The sequence below is a fragment of the Sturnus vulgaris genome, chromosome 1, assembly GCF_052056855.1.
Source record: "Sturnus vulgaris isolate bStuVul1 chromosome 1, bStuVul1.hap1, whole genome shotgun sequence".
Taxonomy (NCBI): domain Eukaryota; kingdom Metazoa; phylum Chordata; class Aves; order Passeriformes; family Sturnidae; genus Sturnus; species Sturnus vulgaris.
In genome coordinates this window covers 70,472,834-70,496,387 of record NC_142243.1, presented here as the reverse complement: position 1 = coordinate 70,496,387, position 23,554 = coordinate 70,472,834, and the positions used below count along the sequence as shown (strand labels likewise).

Sequence of the window (23,554 nt, the reverse complement as noted above, 5' to 3'; positions counted from 1 at the left end):
GCCTACACCAGTGTCAGCTGTAAATTCTAGTCATATTTACAGAAGAAAACCAGCTTCACCACCACAGCCTGCCTGTCCTCTATTAGGATGTGTTTAATTATGTCTTGCTTTCCCTGTGCAGGAGGATAAATGAGCAGGGAAGAGAATGCCGTGCTGTTGCTCCTGAGCAGCTGATGAGGAGTGGTTTGCACAGAGGTGAGTACGTGTCCCTGTTGGAAATTAATTGGAGAAGGGAGCTGTCGAGTGCTCTGCTTTGGAGCAGTAGTAAGTCTGACTTGAAAATGCGCTCTGCTAAGAGGCTAGGCAGCTTACCTATTCCCAAAACCTTTGTACTACAGTCTACTGCAAACGCAGACGAGCAGCGAAGCTCCTGCAGGGTAAGAGGCTCTGTGTCTGGAACTCGAGAGCACAGCAAGACAAAGGCGGGGAGATGGTGCACTGTCTGGCCCCTGCTGTTTGTGCAGACAGATGTGCTCACTGACTGTGTGCAATGAGATTACTTGATGGTTTTGCTGGACCATGTGAGCTGAGCTAGCATTTGCCTCGATGTGTCATTTCACCTCTCCTCCTGTTTGCTGCCTGTGCTGCTGCGTTGTGACTGTCCGGTGTCAATGCGTCTGCCTGGGAGCTCCTGCTTCAGGTAGGTTTGAATTTTCTTCTCTTTCAATACTCAGATTATGGCTGGCTGAGAAGTGCAGGAATGGCAGGGACTGCTATGAACAAGGAAGAAGAGGAGAGAGAGGAATAAATTCTGACTGCTTTTGTACTCAGAGTCTGCTTTCACTTTCCCTGTGTTATACAGTGAGCTCAGACAGGGCATGTGTTAGAAAAGACCCCTGCCAGGCAGGGCTGCTCCAAGGGGAGTTTTAAAGAGACCATGCACATTTTAGGGCATCCCAAACCAACACAAGACCAAAGAAGTTTCATCTCATTCAGTTCAAAGGGCGTGAGGGATGAAGAGATCCTTTACGTGGGCACAGAACAGCAATCTGTGGCTACTTGCACTTCCTAACCAGAGAAACCACACTGAGGAAAAAATTGTTTGCTCCCTACAGGTTCACTGTGAATTTAACAGTGGTTCCAGTTCAAACTGACAGCTTTGCATGAGAAGGCCAGGAAAAGGAATATCATGATACTTTTGTCTTAACAACAGAATAAAAAATGCCAAATGACTCCAAATAAACATGAAAAGCATCACATTCATCACTACTTACTGAGGCCAAACAGGAACTCAAAACCAGTGTGCAAAACCTGTGCATCTTGCTTTTTAATTAGCTACAAATTAGCTGAAACCAATTACCTATATTTATTAAGGCCAGGAGCAGTTTACTGAGTACTTACCCTATTCCTAAGATAATATCCTCATTGTCTGGAAAGGTCTATTCCCATTCATCCACATGGAAGACATTTCAGTCCCCAATCCTACTGGGGAGTATGTTTCTACTACAGGAGCCACACCAAAAACTCTTCTCATGCTAAAATGAAAATCGCTTAAATGCAGGTCCAGAGAACAATAGAAAGGAGTGGCACTGCAAAACTCAGTCAGTAGCAGTTTTAGTTCTGCCAGCACAGAACCCTTTTACACAGCCTATTTGTTAAATTACATAGTATATTCAATCATCTATTATTTTTTTTTTGTCACATAACTCTGTTCTTGCCCCCAGAATATGCAGAGGTACAATACAATATGCAACAGACGAAGCTAGGACCCCCATGATGTTTCCTCACACCTTGGTGGTGATAGGTGCCTTAATATGGTTCAGATGTACATCTAGATTTGGCTGCTCCTTGCATCTGAACTTTGGATGAGTCTGTAAATAAACAACACTGATACCTGACAAAGACTCTTTCCATTGAGGTGGCTCATGTGACTTATACACTTTTTTTTTTTTTGCTTATTTGACTGGCTTTGGTTTGGTTTTTTGAGCTTGTGTGTTGGTCTTGGTTTTTTTTGTTTTTTTTTCTGAGGTGGAAGGGTTAGTTTGGCTAGATGATCTTTGCCCATAATTCAAGCATGGGTCTATTTCACACAGAGCAGCACAAGGCAGAACTAGTGCTAAAAGACAAACCCAAACAAACCTCAAAACTCTGAAGATTCTGACAGCTTGATTTCCCACAGCAATCATTTCATGTATGTTTTCAGGTATCTAAATATTAACCGTGCCAGAGAATCAAGGCCCTGGGATTAAGAAGTAGCACCATGCATGCAGCCTTCTTTCCCCCAAGGCCATTGGTACCGAAGGATCACAGTGAATCTGGATTTCTGCAAAGGTGTTGCAGCAATGTCTGTGCACGGAAAAAAAAGCCCAAACCAACAACAAAGCGCATCAAGGAAAAATTAAGTCTTGCATTGCAGTTCTGTGAAGAGTAGACTCATTTTCTGCATGTAGCTTTACTTGTTTCATATGGACCATGCTAGTAATGCATGGCTTCAACAACTAAAAAGCTCCTTACAGATATATATATATATATATAATGTATATATTTTGAAATCCTAGAGGCTTTCCTAGCTGTGTAGCAGATTACACAGTGCCTACTGCAGTTTTAAAAGATCTGACAGTTTCCAAGACATCTAAATGCCTTGAAGGATCTCAGCCTTTGTACTTCAGAAAAGCTTCCTGTGCTCTTTGCCCCCAGCTGAGACCCCTCTCAATGAAACCCTGACTCCTGCAGGAATGCTGGCATCTTTCCCCCTGCTTTTCTCCTTCTACACCCTCCTAACTCCAGCTGGATGGAGGTCTCACGTTAAGACTATGGCAGAAGGGGAGGATGGTGCTGCTGCCAGCTGACCCAGTGAGGAGGTGGGAAGGCTATGAGCTCCACAGTCTGTGGAATCCACAGAGGACAGCAAGAGGCTGCTGGCCTTACAGTCACCAGCTGTCATGGCAATTTGCTTTTCTGAGGTGTCAGACAGGGGAGTGGAGTTTGTACCTGGGTATAATGCAGTGTAACAATCAGACTGGGAATGAGTTAGAAGCACTGGGCAGGTCTGTGCTCCCTAGGACAGCATTCACCAGTGACTGAGCTGGGACATGGTTTCCCCTCATGGTCGCGTTTGCTGTGCATTTCTTTGCTGGACTTGTGCAGTGTCTCAGCTCAGGATCTGTGCATCTTTTAACAAGCTATACTGTTGGTCTGCAGCAGCATTGGGTGAGTCTCTGTTCTTTGCCCACCTCCATTCTAGCTCCTCAGTTCCATTGGAGCAGTTCTCCTCCTGAAAGCACTGGTGCACACGAAGAATATTGCCCTGGACCTCCAGTGTGAGACAGCTATCCCTGCCTGTCCCTGCTGACTGCCCAGTGAGGAGTGGCTCAGCTGCTTGCTGTCTCCAGGTAAGCTTGACTGCCAGATCTGTCCTGCACTGCTCTTAGGGATAGTCTGTCCATAAACCCTTACAAAGCTTCTCCAGTGCTCCTCTCCTCATCTTTTGACTGTATTTGATGGGCTGAAGCCACTGCCAGGAGCTTGCAATCTGTTTGAACAGATTCCTGTAGGCTGTTTAGGGCCAGGATGGGAGGGAAGAGCAGCTTCTGGGAGGGACCTGCCAGCACCTGAGGTGGCTTGTCAGCAGGAGCTGGAAGGTAGGTGATGGTATTTCTCCCTCTGTAGTACAATGTACTGAACATCCAGAACATTTACTGGCAAATTCTCAGATCAACTGATTTGCCTCAGCATTGCTTCACATTAGAGCAAATGGTGTTGGGAAAAGTTTACATGCCCCAAACATGCTGTGTCATGGCAGGAGATCCACATGAACAGACTCACAGCTGGAACAGAGACTCACCAAGGATTTCACTTTAGTCTGAGCTATGTCAAGCTCTCATTGCATAAGCATGTTATACCAGATGCATACATAGTTCTTAGAAATACAAATGTCTCATCAGAAAGCCTAGGGTTAGTTTTAGTAGTTGAAATAGCAGGTTTTGCTAATCCAGTTCCTTATGATGGATGTAAGCCTGAAGCTCATTACAAGTCATCCATGACTCTTAGCAGAAACTATTTGTCAGATTTCAAATTTGCAAATGAAAATATTGCTGAAAAAAAACCTGATGGCTGTGACATAACTCTACACAGGGGCAAAAGAATTCTTTTACTTCTTATATGTGTGTTGGTGGCCTTACATGAGAAATGAAAAATAGTGGAGACAGAAATATAGAGGTGGAAGATAGATGAGTAGTTCTTCTTCATTCTGTTCTTTGGCTGGAAAATGGTATGTATTGAACTGGGTTTCTGATAATTGCCTTCTAGAAATTATATTTATCCAGAATATCAAAGAGCAGAAAGGCCACAATAGCTTATATATATGCTTGATCTAGAAGTGTAATTGTCACAGACATATTGAAGTAAGATTTATTTCATGTTACAAGTCTTTCACAATTCAGAAGCAGTGATGACTGACCCATTGGGGTGGTAAAAAAAATCCTGCAAGTAAAAAAAAAAAAAGGAATTGTATGAAATACATATGAAATACATATGTATTTCACACATATTGTATGAGATAAATATGAAGTTTTCCTGTCACAGGGTGCATGCACAGATATTTTAACAGCTATATGATACATGCAGGGAGAACGGGGAGGGAGCAGTTAAGAAAATACCCATAAACTGAATTTGGGGACACTCTGAAATATGTGCCAGCTGCTCATTGCCAAGACATAATTATGCAATATGTCTGCTTAATCTTCAGGGTGCTGTGGAGTAGCTTCCACCTGCAAGTTGTTCTTTACTTACGCTGCTTCCACATCAGTGACGACTGTGCAACTATTAATATTGAAAGTAAGGGCAGCAGCTACACACTCTGCATCAGATGGATCCATGTGTCCTCCAGCAGGAAGCGAGCACAGACAACAAAACAAACTGTTGGTACTGTCTGATATTGTATTTCAAGAGAGACTTTTTCTGAGGAGCAGTGAATCGCTCCTCTATGCAACACCCAGATATTGCCTTTTTGCTCTTCTGAGTCACAGTGTTTTACTTTCGTTTGTTTTTTAAGCTGTTAATTTGCAAACACAAAAACCTCTTAGGAGGCTGAACTTCTCAGTGAGTTTGATTTTAGCAGAAGCCTGTAAAGCACTTACTGAAGAGAAGGTGTCCTTCTGGAGGAAAATAGCGTTCAGAGAACCCAACTGCACAGAGTACCTCACACAGAACCACCCATCACTGCTCCCTTGCAGCCCAGGAGCCTCCTGCACCCTCACTTCGTGACATTGCACGAAGAGTTTGAGACCTTTGAGCTTTTCTTCAGGGAGCTATTCACACTCCAGAATGTCTGCTGTGCTCATGTGGATGTCATTCAAGGACCATCTCCCTTCCAGTAGGCAGTGCTGCTTTCTCAGCACCTGCCTCGTTTCCTGGGCAAAGAGGTCTAGGGCAGCATCTCTCCTGTGGACTGACCTCCACTGCATGAGAGACCTGCTTGCCCTTGGCCATGCCCTGGTGCTACCTAGTCAAGTAGTGGTCAGGACCTCTCCTTGAAGAACAACAGGGAGATCATCCACCTTCTGAAGGGCCTTGAGGGCAAGAACATTGCACCCAGGGTCCTGCCACCTCCCCACGTCACCACCTGTACAAATACGTGCACAGGGAGCAATTTTACTCTTCCTTTTCTTTCATGCTGTGGACATTTGTGTGCAAGATGCCCCTGGCCACAAAACCTGACCATCTATTTTGGCTCAGGCTGTCACCTGGCTCTTTATGGGGTTCATTGCAGGACCAGTGTGCTCTCCATCTGCTGGCCTGGCCCAAGGACACCAGCAGCCCTGAGAGACAATTCTGGGTGATGTCCTGCAGGATCCCAGGTGAGCATGCTTTCACTTGCATTTTCTGTGGATACACACACTTCTGCTTGTTTCACACACGGATAAAGCTGGAGAGGGACTTCTTGTAAGAGTATGCAGTGATAGGATGGGAGGAATGGCCTTAAATTTAAAAAGGGTAGGTTTAGATTACATATAAGGAAGAAATTCTTTGCTGTGGTGGTGGTGGTGTGGCAAAGGAACAGGCTGCCCACAGAAGTGGTGAATGGCCCATCCCTGGAAGTATTCGAGGCCAGGTTGGATGGGACATTGAGGAATCTGGTCTAGTGGAAAGTGTCCCTGCCCATGGAAAGGGGTTTGGAACCACAAAATCTTTAAGATCTTTTTCCAACCCAAACCATTTTACAATTCTATTTCATAGGTGTACATGCACATACACATGTATAAACATTATCTGAAGTTGATTTTGGCAAAACCTAGATGAAAAATTAAATTTCTGTATAAGGCTGATCTATCAAATAATCTTACTGGCTTTTTTTGAGCATTGAGGGAGAGGTGTCTGTGCTGTCCATAATGGGCATTACCATTCCATGTCTGAGAGAAAGATGCCTGGGGATCTAAGTTCAGACAGAAATCCTTGGACACTTCAGCTGATTCACCTGTAAAATCTGAGATGATGAAAACAGAAGTAATAAAGATTAAAATATGCCATCTATGCAAGCATTGTAGTGAAGAAATTTTGTACAAGATGTTTGTTTTGGTGTGGGAAATTTTATTTTTCAACAAATTGAAGTAAGTTCCTCCCAGAAAATCTGAATTCAGGCTGGAGTGGACTGCTAGTCTTCACATGCTTTTCTATCGGACCACACACAGCAGCTCTCCCACAGCAATTGCAAAATAACTCATAACTACTGCCTAAACTCCATTGTACAAGGTCCAGAATTTATGCAGAGAAGCAGAATCAGAACCAGTATTTTCATCTTTACTGTGTGCATTTACTATTACTTTCACCTTGTTTTCATGACTGGGAAAGTGTTGGAAGATGAACAGGATTTCACCCTCACACATGTTGCTTTTAGAAGCACCTGGTAGGACTCCACTGCTTTGGACTGCCTAGAGCTTCCCAGCAGCACAGAGCAGGGATATCAGCCCAGAGCAGGGACATGAGGAATGGAAGCACAGGTCAATTTTTTCTCCTGTGTTTTACTTTCTTTCCACTTTCTCCCTACTGTAACTTGTGGGAAATAAACATAGGGAGCAGTAAGAGAGGAAGAGCTTCTTTAACTTTCAAAATAGAACATAACTTTATGAGCATAGTGCTTTCTCTTCTGATAACTGTATTTTACAGCTGGCCTGCACAAGAAGCACAAGTGATTACTGATTGAGATATTTATAGTATAATTATGAGCATATATTATTTGTAGCTAGATCACTTTTCCAGGGAGCCAGTTGCTGTGATGTTACTACAGTCCATTGACTCAGAAGCCACAAATCTGGTACCAGATATGTTCTCCACAGTCAGAAACTTTAGGTGGTTGACATTTGTTGTGCTGCACTGTGTAGCTCACATAGCCTGCATATTTCATTGCTGTTTCCATGATAACCACTGTATGTTTTCCAGTATGGGCATAACATTTTCTTGTGGTTGCTCTTTTTCCATCTGAAAGATGCAACAGTTCCAGAGCACATAAGTCCTTTTTTCCTCTTCCTTTTTTTTTTCCTTGCCATCACATTAGATCGCATGTCCAAAAGTGTCCATGTGGCTCTGACAGATGTGCTCAGAGGCTGTGGTTGCACAGATTTTGAACCCAAACTTACAAGGATAACACTCAGTCAGACACTCACCTGAATGTATCCAAGTCAGATCCAAGAGTGCTGGACAACTCTGGGGTGAGAAGTCATCCCTCTCAGATGTTAGTCTGGGACTCACTTCCAGTCTCTAACAAAAAACTCCTGTCCAAGTTAGACCAAGCCACTTCCTTTAAGTTTTCAGGCACATCAAAGGGAGATGATGATGTCAGGACGTGGCCCAGCTGTTAGAACAGAAAGTTGCAGGCCTCCAGGCAAGCAGAGGAGTCATTTAAGGGCCAGTTTGGATGGGTAGCATACCATGAAAGAACTAAACCAAACAGTTATTTGTAGCATCAGTATCAGCCATAATAATCTCAGTTCAGATAAAAGATAAAAACACACTTGTCCTCAAATCTTAAAATAGCATGCTTATTGCCTAGAGTCATGTAATGAAGACCAAGACTTTTTCTTACCCCCTTAAAGGCTAAAGACTTTCAATCCTATTCAGCTGGTTTTCAAATAACAGCCTTAACTTATCTTTGGTATTTATCTCAGGCCGCTTATCTTGCACATGACTCCTGCATGACAGAAAATTCTTGAAAGTCACCTTTCAGATAAGAAAGAGAAGCATGGGAGAATTGAGGGAAAGTATTTCCAAGGTATGTAGGTCTAAGTGTCTGTCTGGCCCTTGATGGCTTTCCCCAGGACTCTGGAGAAGCATGCACCATCACAGGGCACGTCAGTGGCCACGTCCCAGACCAGTGGTGTCAGCAATGGGACACCTTTCCTCTCTCTGCTCATAGAAAGCAGAAAGTAGGTTCTGATGGCCGTGGGAGAGGTGTGCATCTCCAGGCCGTGCTGTTGAGCCTCCTTACTTCTTCCAAGCCAAATTCTTGCCTTCACTTCCATGCAATATAATCACAGCATATGAATTTGGGACATAAGCAGTGCCGGGTGAAAACAATCCCTCAGGGTATGCCTTGGTCAAGTGGGAAAATAAAGGTCACAAGAAGTAATACCAGCACTTCTCAGTCAGAGACACCAACATGCTTTTACAAGGGAGATCAGTGCTTTTATTTTCCATTCACAGAAGCAGGCAGAAAAGGGTGAAATGATATTCCCAGTGTCTTAAAGCAGACCATGGGCAAAGCCACACTGGTACACTGACACCTGAGTCCTCGTCTAATGCACTGGACTAAGCTGCTTTTCAGAGCTGGCTCACTTGTGGAATAACAGAACGTGGTTGTGCTGTCGGCTCTGCTCTCTTTGCTGAGGGTGACTGTGTGCAAGATCCCTGAGCACCAGAAGCTCTTTGTTGCCAAAATAACCCTTCCTGGAGTCCCTCTTGACAGCTTCTTGGCAATCGGAGGCATTATTGGAGGCATTGTCTCCTACCTGCTTTAATAGGATATGTGCAAAGCCTCTGCTGCTGTGGGGACCAGTTTTCCAATGCTCTCCTTTCCTGCTGCTTTCCTTCCCTGATGACAAGTGTAAGAGACAGCAGGGTCTAGCACTCATCCCGGATCTTTGTTCCTGAATACCGCAAAAAAACCCTTGCATGACAACATTCCCACCCAGACGCTGGTTTTCCCATCTCACTCTAAGCCCAGCATCAATAACCTCACCCCAGCACTCGTATCTCCTCAGATGCACTCATTGCAGGGAGGTGTGGGAACACACTAAGCTACTGGGTGATCATTCGGCTAAGGCAGCAATTCAGTGAGTATTACCAATCGAAATATAAGAGCTGCTAAACGCTTAGCAATCCCCTCAGGCTAAGAGCTGCAAGAGAAAGTTTGCCTGTAACAACTGGCTGTCACAGCCATCACCCATTCACTCCCTTCCCTGTGCCCAGGTCTGTCCTGGCTACTGAACAAGGCTGCAGCCCATCCTGACATGCTGGAGCAGCCCTTCCGAGCTTCCATGCGAGAAAAGACACTAATGTGTGGCTCCTCTCTCTTCCCCAAAATGTGTGTCCTGTGTCCCAGGGGAAGGGGGTGGGAAAGGAGCACTGTGTCACAGCCACTCGTGTGCCAGCTCAAAAGGGACGTGGGGTGCACAACATGCTGTCACTGCCTGCTGCAAACCTGACAGACTTCTGCATCAGTGTGAATATCAGGTAGTTGGTTACTAGAGCAGGCAGCCCGCAGTGTCCTGTGCAAGCCCACAAGCCCAGACCACTCATGATCTGAAAGCACAGGGCTGCCTTCCATCACATTTGAGAACATGAGCAGCCTAAACCTTCAGTTTTTCAATGTATTTTTTGTATTTTGCTAATCTGACACTAAAATTGGGAACCAACGGAAGATGATGTTGCGTTCAAGCCTGTGAATTTTCCAAGGATCCAGATAGCTGTGTGCCAGCCACAATTCCAAGTGGTTTTGATACAGCTGCTTATTGTGTCTGCCTAAACTCAAAGAATCAGACTCACCTCAGCTCTATCTAGGCAGGAAGAAAGTTGTTGATATAGCCATAAATTTTGTCTATTATCGCAAAGGAATGAAAACGGCGGATACTTTGTTTGTGGGTGGAGTTAAACCACTCCTAGACCTCGAAAGTATATCTTTATCATCTTGATGTCAACTCCTCATTTGGGAGCTGAATGGTAGACAGAAAAATAAGAAAAATAAGACAAATGGCCACAGGTATATCTCTGGTAGTGGATGTAGGATCTCAAGGGAGATGGGAGTTGTCCTTCACTGCAGTTTGTCTGATGCAGTAGTCTTACTTCCCAAATAGAGCTGTTAGCTGTCAAAGAACGCCTCATTAACACCTCTTGGATATGAGTGTGAGATAAACAAGAAAAACCAGAAAATTCTGAGTAGCACTACTAGTATATTAATCTACCACGTTAGCCATTTCCTTATTTTAACATTTTAAGTTTTTACGTGGCCAGTTGCTTGGACAGAGAAACCTGTAGTTTTTTTCAGATGCTTTAGCTTGCAATGAACTTTTCACCACAGCAACTTAATAATTCAAAATCATTTTGGTATCACTCCATCCCATTGTCATTTGCAGATGGGCTCTTGGAACAACCTTCCCTGCAACACACACGTCATGTTCTGCCTGGAATAATTGTTAATTTTCCTTAGCTTAGTCCCCACCCTTCAAAAGTCAGACAAACAGAGACACACAAGTTGTTTTTTTTTTATATGGTTCCAGACAGTGATGCTGGTTGAATAAGCCATGCTGTAAAGAAAAAAGGTATTTTGTACCTATGTCTTCATCATTACTCATATAACTAATCCTCATTCTTTTGTTCATATTCTCCATTAGTTTAATGAGACTTCCTGATTGAGCAAGAACTTCTCATAGGAATAAAGTATTAAAAAAATAGGGATTTTCCTGTGGCTGTTTTTGAATCTCATGCTCACAAATTTGTTGTAATCTCACCATCAAAATCTTCCTCTTTTGAAAAACCTGCTCAAGGGCAAGTGTTGCAACACCATTGCAGCAACCACAAAAACATCTTAATTGCAGAATTTCTGAAAAGTTACTCTTGTCCTCTAGCCTCCATTCAGATATTATAGTTAACTTGAAAAGATATAACTTAAAGCAGGCTTTGGTCTATATGTAATTCACAGTCATTGGAATTTAAGTACTGAAAGGAATAATCGTTTTCTTCACAACATGTTTGCTTCTCACTGAAACAACACTTAGTGATGATGGGATAAGGATAGGTATGTCTTCAATATGACTTGTTGAAAAAGCACAGCTACTAAATGAGCTTGTGCTCCCTCACTTGGTTCTCCTTTACCTTTTCAACTATCAGACATTGGTATTAGAGGCTTCAAAGAGTGCAGCTCCTTGAAGAACAGAATTAGATGAGAGTAATTTAAGGAAGATTTGTTTTTCTCTCTAAATACCAACATCAGGTAATGTTTGTGATAACTCATGCATGTAACTAACGAAACTTCAGCCCAGCAGTAACAGAGACTTTTCTTGACATTTCCAGATTCTGAGTTGCCAACAGCACTGGGGTTTTTTTAGGGAAGATCCAGCCAGACCACCTGAGCCTATCCCCTCCTTTCACCTACGAGCAAATTCATCTGACCACACCTAAAGCACATGTTGAGATGCAAACTCTGGTGCCAGCACACAGCTAGGGTGGAAATTGGCATTACCCTGCCTAAATGGGTGCTGGGGTGGGCACTGGCAGTTCCTGCAGAGCAGCTCTCTCGTTGTCTGCCTTGGCACCCAGCATGTCCCCACAGGTCCAGCTTACTCCCACTAGGAAAAGCCTGAACTGCCCTCTAGAATTCAGCTCCTCTCAACCAGGACTGCAACTCTCCCATATACACTATAATTAGTTTATGGGTCAAAAATAGCTCAAAAAGTTCCCTCCAAAACATATCAGAGGAAACTACTAGAACTTAGACCTTTTCCTTACTGTCCATCAAATTATTAAACATAGGAGGTGCAGTTTAGCACTCAGCAGCCTAACAGCTCAAGAAGATGTCATGCTTTGCCTTAAATCAGAACACTTCGTTTTAAATAAGCTTCTTGCTTTTTCCTGAGGTTTAATTCTTTCTTTCCAGGTTCTGAGGTCAAGCTCAACAATCTTGCCCATTGTAAGTCTCCTGCAGCCCACTCATACGTGACCCACCTCAAGCCCTGCATGTCTCCCAAACGTAAATACATGTCTCCAGTGCCCAGCAAAAGTTACTGTTGATTTCAATCATGTCTTGCAGAATAATATTCCCAACGATGGGAACAGTTCAGGTAGATTTCTAAAGAGCAAACTCCTGTGCCTCAGCTTGTAAAGTGCAGGAGAAAAGCTCGCATCAGTTGGTGGCATAGGAGTGCAAAGAATTTGCCCCTGTGCATAGAGGGAAGTGCTGAAAGGGAAGCACAGGCTGTTTCGGGGGGATGGTGGAGATTAGCCTGTTGGTAGCTAGGTTTGATCCTGGAATCACAAGTATGGCATTTGGAAGGTCAAGGCAAATCAGGCAGCCTTTTATGCTGCAAGATTTCCAGCCTAATGTTGGTTTAAGTGTGTATGTTACAGAAATGTGGGTGCAGTGGCTCACGCTGTGTAAGCTGCCTGTATTTGCCCTCATAATCTGTGGTGGGGACACAAGGAGGAAAGGGAAGGGGCTGCCTCTTGGAGTCAACACATGTAGAACAGCTCACTCTGGAAGTGTAATGGCAAAAAAACTGAAGGGAAGGGCTTAGAGGGGATGTTGCCTTTGGGATTGTGCTGCGTTTGTCCTGTGAGAGAGGTTCAGGCTCTGAAGCAATGTTTTTCCTTCCTCCAAACCTCCACCAGTAAGAAAAGGCATGAAATTAAAGGCTGGTTAAATTAAATTAAATCAGAAGGGCTGACCCATCTCTCTTGTGGCTGTCTCTACACCTGAGCAGTGCAGTGCTGCTGGTGGCTGCTCTTCAGACCTGGTTGGAGCAAACTTGTTTCCAGAGCAGTGCTCAGTATTGCTGCCCACGAGGTGGCTCTTCCCTGCTCCTGGTTTTCAAGGACAAAACTCTGGTAACCATGATGGAACGGGAGAAAAGAGGTGAACAAAAGTATAGTGAGCAGGCCATGGCAAAATTTATTTTAACTTTCATAAGCAGCATCACTTCTCAGACAAACTTTTTAAGAACAGCACCCCAGGAAAATTCTGAACCTGAAATCAGTTGCTCGAGCAACTGTTTAAAGAAAAATATGATAAATTATTTTTTTGCCCATGTTGAGCTACACTTTACCCTACTTTTTAATTAACTTACAAAGATGTCTAGTTTCCTCAATTTGGGAAATGGTGAATAATGTGAAGTCAGTAGTTTTGTATTCCTGGAAGGCAGTGCCTTCCAGTATTTTTGTGGATGTCCTGGGGTCATTCCTGTTTTGTCAGATATCTTTCTGCTTTGCCATTGTATCAGCATTTTCCAAAACTTCCTGCACACCACATTTATTGCCATCTGTTAAGAACAGATTTTTAATTTGGGATGATAATGCACATCCCAGGCTATTTAAAGCATTTATCCCCTGCCATCACTATCTCTTCTTCTCTTTCATAAAGTGTTATCTTTACCTTAATGCTTTCTGTGAAAAAGTAATATTTTTCTGAATTTTCCCTGGGACAAAACTACACTTTCTGGTATGTTGGTTTATTTGATAAACCCAATATACAGAAGGGGAGAAATAAAGTCATGAGGTGTTGGTTATAGCTGACACACACTGTTGTTTATGGAAAAGTGCTATGGTAGTTCTGCACCTGGGTCAGGGCAATCCCAAGGACAAATACAGGCTGGGGGAGAATGGATTGAGAGCAGCCCTGAGAAGGACTAGGGTCTGTTGGCTGCTCAGCATGACCCAGCAGTGTGTGCCTGCAGCCCAGAAAGCCAAATGTGTCCTGGACTGTATCCAAATCAGCGTGGCCAGCAGGCTGGGAGAGGTGGTACTCCCTCCTACTCCATCCTCATGAGAACCCACTGGGACTTCTGCATCCAGTTCTGGGTCCCCCAGCATGAGAAGAACATGGACTTGCTGGAGCAAGGCCAGAGGAGGACTACAAAGATGATGAGAGCCTGGAGCACCTCTCCTATGAAGACAGGCTGAGAGAGCTGGGGCTGTTCAGCCTGGAGGAGAGAGGGACCTTGTACAGGGGTATGTAGGGATAAGACACGGGGGAATGGCTTTACACTGAAAGAGGATGGTTTTAGATTGGATATATGGAAGAAATTCTTTACTGTGAGGGTGGTGAGGCACTGGACAGGTTGTCCAGAGGAGTTGTGGATGCCCCATCCCTGGAAGTGTTCAAGACCAGTTTGGATGGGACTTTGAGAAACCCAGGCTAGTAAAAGGTGTTTTTAGTGACAGGTAGAAGGTGGTAATTAGTGAGAAGCAGAGGATAAAATCTTACCCATTTATATCCTGGATAGGCCGCTGATCTGCCTAAATCTATATCTATTATTACATAACATCATAGGCTGTAATTGAGTTTCAATAACTCCTTCCAATTTTATAATGCTTGAATTTGTTCTGTTAGTCTATTTACTTAAACCAACCAACCAACCAGCCAACAACAAAAACCAAAGCAAAAACCCAGTACTTACCACTAAATTCATGTGAAGGTGCTGTGTGTTAGTGGCTCAATGTTCAAATAGCACTTGGAAGGCAGTGCTGGTAAAGACAATGAATGATCATGTGCAGTATTATACTGAAGCTGTTGCAGAAGTGGGATTTTATTTCTCAAATGAAATCTTTAGGTCTTTTGGGTTGACATCTTGTCCATGTCATGAAAGTCTCTCTCAGCAAAGAAACCTGACAACCATATTAGCAGCCAGGCATCTGTTGATGTGTATTCCAAAGCATTTTACCCCAGTTCTGTGGAGAAAGGTCACAGAGAGTGGACATGAACCTGAACTCAAAGCTCTTATAAGGACTAACTATTTGATTTTCTGTTACCTAGTTTCAGATGTCCCAGGATCCATAGCCAACACATGATGGGGAGGTGGAAGTGGTGAATGGATTGATATGGAAGAGAGCCATGGAGGTTGTCATGGTAATGTGTGTGTTTTTCTCAATTTTTTCTTCCTATGCTAGCAACAAATATTTTATTTCTAGAATACTTAATCAATAATACAGTTACGTTTATTGATGAGAAAAAAATTGAGAACTTCAGTCAGCTTCAATGACAGCAATTTCACATCAATACAACTATATTGAAACCAGTGAAAATACACAAATAGCACCCAGAATTAGTTTGTGGAAAATCTAATGTGTGTAAAAGTATTGTTTTCTCTCCACTGACAGAGGAAATTCAATTGGTATTTTCAGGTGACAACACCCCAGCCTACAACATCACTAAAAGCAGTCAAGAGAATAGCAGTAGCAACCTTAACTTTTGCTGTGTCAGAGCATAAACTCATGAGACAGGATTTTTAGGGAAGTTCTGTAAATGCAGCTTGGGTTGTCTCACACTGCCTGCAAATCACTTAACACTTGGAGACAAAGTATGAGAGATCCAAAAGGAGACACCAGGGCAAAGCTCCTCTTGCAGCTGCAGGAGCTTTCCATTTTTGTCATTTTTAATGGAATGTTTTCTAGCTCCAACTTTTGTCTTGCTACCCTGTCATTGCTATCTTTTCCTACAAAAATACAAACACAGCCATGCATTCCTGGCACTTTTCATGTCTAACAGACAAGTGTAATCAATCACAATCAGCAAGATCTTAAACATAGGAATACAACTGATGGATATACATACAGATATGATTTTGTCAAAGATACTGATATTTACTACAGAGAATAACAGAAAACTACTGGAAATGGAATAAAGATGCTGCATTTCCCAGATCATACCTGTTCTTTAAATATCTGTTGGGACAAGGTTTGTTATAGCAAACAGGATCTTTTACTAGATCAATGTGCCTGGTTAGAAAAATCAGATAGGCTTTCAGGCACAGGAGTCCATATCTGAAAAACAGAGGCTTGTATACTTGTCTTACTTGGCCGACTAACTGAACTGGGGAAAAAAAATTAAAAATTATTTACATGCAGATTTTACATGCAGTGTCCTTAGATGGTCCTGTGTAAGGACACGGAGAGAGAGAAAGTAGGGAGGATAAGTATTTTCAGGACTGAAAAAGCAGTAACTAAGCTTTGGCAATAATGTAGTGTTTCTGATTTGTATTTTGATGTGGTGTAAGACTTCTTCCCAAGTTTACTCACTTTCATGGAATACAGTGGTTGATACAAACAAAACCTTGGGTTCCGTAGATCACAGCCCTATTTTAATTCCACAGTAACAGCCACTAGAGGGAGGTCATCCAACGCCTGAGCAGATTTCCCCTTCAAACTATTCGTAAAGTACACAAAATCTCAACCGACCAAGCATGCTGCAGAGGGGGAAAAAAATTAAAAAAAAAAAGAATGGGGCTTGAGAATATTTTAGTGTGGCAAACAGAAGACAAAGGTCACGGGTATCAGTCATCATGTCCTAAAAAAAACAAAGCAAGGAAGCAAACCTATGAATGTTTATTCCTCCAGCTATTGTGGTTGTATTCACATGGCATGTTAGCAGCACTGTTGAGTGACCCAGTCAGCTGCACAAAAGCAGTAAAAATCGGGATGCTGAATCTAGGGAGACTGTGTGCTGCTCGCCTGCCTTTCTTCTGAGCAAGCAGTAATGGCTCAAAGAATACCTCTTGAATAACAACAATTTACCACCAACTTTATGAAAACATTGCTAATTTCAGGGTCTTTTAACAAACTGGATTGCAAACTGCAGCAGTTCTGTAACAGGAACACAACACATTTAGATGTCCTGGAGCGTGCTGGTAACCCACAGGGAAGGTTCTGAACAGACAGGATCTGCCTCAGTCAGCTTATTCTGCTTTTACAGCTGCCAACACCTAATGATGTGGATTCTGGCAGAAAGGCACCAGAAGTTTACCTCCAGAGAAGAAATTCTGTTCAGTATTTTGAACAGGGGGGAAGAGAGCTTTGCTATCTTGATGTCACACAGGAAGCTGAAGAGAGAAATATTTCAGAGTGAGTAATTATTTTAAACAGTGAGTTTTAGGAAGGTCTAGAGACTTAAGAACTTAAGAGAGATCTGGCACCAGCCCATCCCTTCCTTGGACTAACAAGCTGAATATCTCTCAAACTGAAAAATCCCAAACAAAATAAAGCCAAGCTCACCACTTTGTGTATTTAAAGTAGCTCAGAGTGCAAACAACATCACATTTTATTGTTCAGACTCCAGAGGTGAATAGCAAAATATCACTCAGCAACAGAAGCAATGAGCTTGGCAGTTTGAAACTTATGGCTATTAACAGCATGTTGCACTATGAACCTGAAGAAATACAGATAGTTTATGGGTATACAGATATATTACCTGTTCAAGTAAGAATCCAGAAAAACATCACAGATTTCTGTCCATATGTTATTTAATGAGGTCTTTACATTTTTGTTTTGTTTTGTTTTCATGAATGCTATTCCAGGTTATGCTTTTGTGTAAGTAAATTAATCTGTTTTCACTGTGTGACCGATATTTGGGTGCTTCATCAGTCTTTTTTTTTTTTTAGAAAGAACAATACAGTTAATCACTGTAGAAGAGACAAAACAATGCTTTTTGGCAGCCAAACTGAAAAAGTGCATCGAAACGAGTGAGACCTCACCATACTAGTGTTACTTTGAAATAGCAGTAAAAGACAGGGAAAGATGAAAAACTGGAGGGGGTGGCTGGTAGGAAGGATATTAAGGAAGGTTAGAGTCCCCTGCACAACAGTAACAGCAGTGATTCAGTTCAGCAGCCGTGGTGCACCTCCACAGAGAGAGCTTGGGCTCCTGTATCTGTACCTCCTGGTCTTCTATAAATACGGCAAAAAAAAAAAATAAATTCTGAATTCTGAATGAATTCTGAATTGAGGAATATTTCTGAATCAATATAATTTCCAAGCAAGTCAGACTTTCCACTGCAGTCAATTTGCTTAGACAACCCACTGGATGCCTTTCTACTTATTTGCTCCTAAAGACTTCCACACAACTTGTCCAAAGAGCTGAAATCTCACTGTAGGTTGTATGTGGAACTGCAGCCTTTTTTACCCTCTTTATATTAAACTGAAAACAGGAACAGGCTGTCAGGGAGGGTGGGCAGTCTCCATCCTTGGAGGGGCTCAGAAGCCAACTGGAAAAAGGCCTGAAGCCATGACAAGTACAGCTGCAGAGGCTGCCATCACTTTGGGATTAGGATTCATGCTTATGAATGAAAATCATCAGTTCCCTCTCCTCAACCTTTGGGCACTCCAAGGGTGATTTCAGGCATTGCATGATCCTGTACCAGCAGCTCCATGACTGTGCAAACCTTTGTGCCTAGTGTAGATACTGCAACGCTTTCCCTTAATTCCCTAGCATCTGAGATATTCAATATATCAAAAATGAAAGACAGAAGCAGCATGTATTCTCTGACACAGGACTCTTCTGTCATTCTGTGTGTGAGGTAGGGAGAAGACATTTGGAGGAGCTAGCATTGCACCTCCTGTCAGAGGTGGGGAGGAGACATCACCATTGCTCACAAGAGCTTGCTTTATCTTGAACTCATCGTCAGGGTTTGTTTAACTATTACTGCAAGACATGGAGCTGGGCAGCTCTGCAGCAGAGTAGTTGCAGTGGGATGTGTGAGCTGACAGGGCCAATGCTTGCTAAACCTCAAATTAAGTGGAGCTTTCCCTTACAGGGGTTCCTATCTGTGAGACGTGGGAGCTGAGGATTTTTTCACAAACTTTCACCTTCCTCAGACACGCTGTTTCTCCGGGTAAGCACTGTCAGGTGCTTGTTTTCCACCCCACAGAACAGCACTGTGTTAACAGGAGAGCTGAGACAGCTCACGGGGCCTGATCTAAGCAGAATCACTTGCAGGTTTCATGCAATTCGCCTTTTAGCTGAACACACCCAAATGCTACCCTAACCCCTCCCCTGTGAAGGTGTATGTCCTGTGTGTGCCTCTGGCATCAGAGGTGTGCACAGCAGCCAAAAATGTCTGGTGCCAGGTGCCAGACTGCAGGGTTTGTGGCAGAGCCCTCGGGAGCACAGCCGTGAGAGGGGGTCCAAGGGAAGCAGGATGCAGCACTGCGCCTCCTCCTGCTCCCTGGAGCGCCTGAGCCTGACACTGCCAGCCAGGCACCTGCACAGATGCTGCTCTAGCACTCCGGTCTGGGCGCCTGAAATAAATTCCCTGGCAGCAGGTCCACCAACAGGATTTGTTAAAAGGAGGACAAGTCTTAGGCCGAGCTTGTGGCTTAATGTCTGGCTGCAGTGCCAGCCTAAACCAGCAGGCTCACAGCCCTCCTATTCCCACTCCTGCTAGAATTGTCTGTGCCTGAGCTGTATCAATTCCTCTGCCAATAGGCCAAGCAGTACTTGTGCCAGCCCAAAAGAAGATATAGCAGAGATAATCCTAGGACTAGGAGCCAGGCAGATGCTCAAGCTGAGTCTAGTGACACACAGGACAACAAAAACAACAACAAAAACAACAACAACAAACGGGAAAAGGAAAAATTTAAAATAGAGGTTTACCAAAGTATCCTTTCAACTTCACTTTAGGAATGAAAGCAATGTGTATGTAGAATCATAGTATTATAGAATGGTTTAGGTTGGAAGGAACTGTAAAGATCATTTAGTTCCAACATCCCTGCCATGGACAGGAATGTCATTCACTAGAGCAGGCCCCCATCCAACCTGACCTGGAACACTTCCAGGGGCATCCAGAGATGCAGAACAGAGCAAAATCCAAGCTCAATTTAGTGAGCTTGTAGTCTGGTTTGGTTTGCTCTCTTGCATATCTCATTCCTCTGTTAGCTGTATCAATTCCTCTGCCTTATCCATCAAACCTCATCTTACTTGATTTGTGTGCATACAGCTACCACAAACCCATCATTTTGAAACCCACAAATGAAAGGCTGAAGCTTTGGCACCCATGAATAAATCATAGCATAGCCACAAGAGGCATAAACCAGAAGTAGCCAGTAGGGTTGTCTGTTCACTGGCTTCCAATTTCAGTTAAAGCACCGAAGATTCTGACTTATGTGAGCTGTGAGATCAGCAGTGACATCAGCAGCACCAAAAAATGGATTAAGGTGCTGCAAACATAATGAAGGATGCTGTCAAAATCAACCCATTAGGACACACTAATTCAGAGGTCACTATAATGTATTATGTTGTGATGTGCAGGAATAGATCAACACCCTCAGCTTTCACCAGGAACCAGCCTGTGATCATACAAACATCTAATAAACAGTTTGACATAATGCTTAAAAAAATTTTCTGGCTTTACTGCACAGCAGAAAGGCACTTTTGATGACCCTCTGCAAATCATTGTCAATGGATTTATGGACCAATTTTCATTGCCCCAGATTCACAGTGCCATCCTCTAGCTATGGCTTTGCTTTCCATCTCCTTCCTCTCCCCACGCTAGGAATCCAGGGAAGATTCAGACCTCTGGTAACAGAAGGTCATCCAAGAAAAGGTGTTTGCCTATCAAATCCTGCTGTCCCGTGGCTGGTGACAGCCAGCACGGTGGTGGTTTTCTATGTGGGCATGAAGGCTCACTCATAAGAACGACAAACAATTCGCTGGTGTGTGAATGTAATTATTGTGAGGGGCACAGGAAGAGGCTGGAAACAGGCATTAGAAATAGGCCTAGAAATAGGCACTCAAGGCAAAACAATGGCATTAAGTAGGTAACACCAAACCTTTCTATCTGATTTGATTAGGTACTTAAAGTAAAAGTAAAGATTTTGCTTCAAACAAAGGAGCCAGCCTGGTTTTGATCAACAAGTCACTGCTGACAGTCATTAGCACCGTGTTAGCCAGATGCTTCAGGCCATCTAATGGCACAAAAATGCAAATCGAGCTCTCTCCACAAAAGACTGCAACCTTCAGCAAATATCTTAAGTCTTTTCCAGGCATAGAGCTCTGAGAACATGGGGAAGGGGAGGACAACTGAAAAAATAGAAAAAGCCTTAGGACAAAAATCGGGAGGAGGCAAGAGGAAAACAAAGATGGGAAAGGGAAAACAGCACATGAGAGAATGAACTGAGAGTGTGAAGGGGTGATAAGCTAAAGAGGGTAAAAATACTGTTTTGCTAAGTGTCATTTGTTCAGTGTTAAGTCTGCTTTTCCAGATAACCTGGTGCAAACTGTTAGTTTGACATTGAGCTTGTGAAAGAGCAGTAGATGGCCTTCTGTGTTTTGTTTTGGGGTTTCTTGTTTGTTTTGGCTTGAGGTTTGGTTTTTTTTGTTTGTTTCATGAAAGCCTGACAATCACATTAATTTACTTTCAGTTGAAATGTATTTGTACTCTTCACTGTTCATATAAAACAGAACAAAGTTCTAGCCTGCACACCTCTTCTTCAGAGTCTTTTATGGAAGCCAGCATGAAGGAAAAATCACTGCCTTGTGAAAGAACTGGTCTGACTCATAGCCTATTGTGCTCCAGCTTCAGATCTGATTTCTTTTCCTTGCAAATCTACCCAGGTTCAAGCACAGCTACCCTTACTATTGAAGGTGGGGAAAAAAACAAAGCAGAAAGCAATATCGACAGGTCATTTGTGTTGCTCTGTAGGCAGGACTTGAAACTTGCCAAGTTCAGTAAATCTTTGGGTATACATTAAAGCACAAGCCCTGTCAGAGGTAATTTGTCTCTTGTGTCATGGGCCTAATGGCATATTCCTTTCTGTAAAATACATAAAAGATTTTGTCACAAACACAAACGTCAGTGCTCAGTTCTCAAACCCTGTCTGGGAAGGGAGGAGGCAGAGATCAGCTGAGAAATTTCATCAGAAAACATCAGTTTCACTGTGTTTGTGCCATACAGAGTCATGGACCAGCTGGGGCTGGAAGGGACTTCCGAAGCCCACCAAGACCAACCCTCCTTTCTCAAAGCATGGTCAGGGCTGTGTCCAGTTTGGGGAAGAATATCTCCATGGATGGAGACTTCACAGCCTGCCTGAGAGCCTCTTCTGTTTGTTTGGCCACCTTCAAAATGAAAACGGTTTTAATTTATGTTTGAATGAAATTTCTGGTATTTCGACTTGTGCTTATTACCCCTTGTGCTGTACCACTGGGAAGACCCTGGCTCTATCTGCTTTAGCCTTTCCCAGCAGATATTTATACGGATCAATAAGGAGTCCCTGAGCTTCACATGCAGACTGAACAGTTCCAGCTCTCTCAGACACTTGCAATGAAAGATGCTCCAAGCCCTTAATCACCTTCAGAGCCCTTTGCTGGACCAGCTTCAGTATGTCAATGCCTGCCCTGCACCACTGAGCCTAGAGCAGAATTCCCAAGATTCCAGCTGTCTTACCACAGAGCTGAGGGGAAGGATCATCTGCCCAAACCTAATTTGTCTAATGCAACCCAGGGTGCTGCCTCCCACTTTTGCTGCAAGAGCATGTTGCTGCCTCATGGGCAACTTCTTGTGACACTCTAGAATGTCCAAGACCTTTCCCATCCTCCAGGAGTGGGAAAACTGCAGCAAAGCTGCTCTTCAGCCAGTCAGTCCCAGGCACCTCTGCAGACCCAGACCAGGAGAGCTGCACTGTCCTTCAGGGACTGGGACTTATACCAAGCCCCTCAGGATTTGAACAGGGGTTCGAGTCAAACTTTGCAATTTTTTTTTGTTAATCAGTAGCTGTTGCTGGACAGTTATTGCTGGACAGCAGTTGTACTGTGAGCATCATATCCTTGTCTGATCCTTTGTTTTAAGGAAAAGAGAGGACAATCTCAAGATCAATGGGCTGTCTGGACAAGAGCCACCAGGAGTGAAGTCAGCAGAACTGAGCAGTAACTGGCAGCAGGAAATTCTGGCAGTGGTCAATCACAACCACCGACTCACTGACCACCTACTCGAAACAGACCGCAGACTCAAATGGAGAGAAGAACTGCACCTGTGGGCTAATTAGCATGAGAAGCAACCGATATTAACCAGTAAATGGACAGGGAGTCAGATACTACTTATAGAAAAGTCAAGTAATGAATGCTTTTGCCTTAGTTTGTTAAAATAAATAGTATAATTGGTGCAATTAGTTTGTTAAAACACATACATAGTGTAAAGTATTGAAGACAGATGAGCAGACCAAACTCCCTACTTGGTGCAAACTAGCATGAAAAATGGAAATATCTGTGTCAGTGAGTGAACTGGCACTGGACATCAGTTCAGTGCAAGCAGTGCAGACCTGCCTTTGGGACAAAGGACTGCATCCAGTGCAGTGCAGGGCAGGCTGCTCCACGTGTTGCTGGGGATTGTGCGCTGTAGCACAGCAGCACCATCGCTCCGCATGTGCGCGGCATCCTCAGCTGGGCTGCCAGGAATCCAGATGCCTTCTTTTGACATCTGCACTGGGCTTCCAGGGCAAGGTTGGCTTCTCAGAGGAGACAGCAGGACCTACCCTCATGCTGGGCAGAGTCAGCCAGCTCCAGGACAGACCTGCTAGGGCACGGCAGGAGTGCGAGGAGAGGCGCTACGGCCCGACCGCAACCTCCCCTTTCCCTCCCCCAGCAGTGC

The 23,554-nt window shown here is 43.7% G+C and overlaps 1 protein-coding gene across 1 annotated transcript; it reads left to right on the top strand.

Moving 5' to 3' along the window:
- The first annotated feature begins 297 nt into the window (after positions 1-297).
- On the top strand, positions 298-23,552 carry GCNT2 (glucosaminyl (N-acetyl) transferase 2 (I blood group)). Its single transcript, XM_088169563.1, is given in 10 exon segments — positions 298-640; positions 3,185-3,332; positions 4,688-5,152; positions 5,155-5,323; positions 5,325-5,421; positions 5,423-5,451; positions 5,453-5,562; positions 5,565-5,798; positions 14,957-15,049; positions 16,892-23,552. Coding segments are annotated over 7 exon segments (1,011 nt in total). The 5' UTR covers positions 298-640; positions 3,185-3,332; positions 4,688-4,815; the 3' UTR covers positions 14,992-15,049; positions 16,892-23,552.
- The last annotated feature ends 2 nt before the right edge of the window (positions 23,553-23,554 follow it).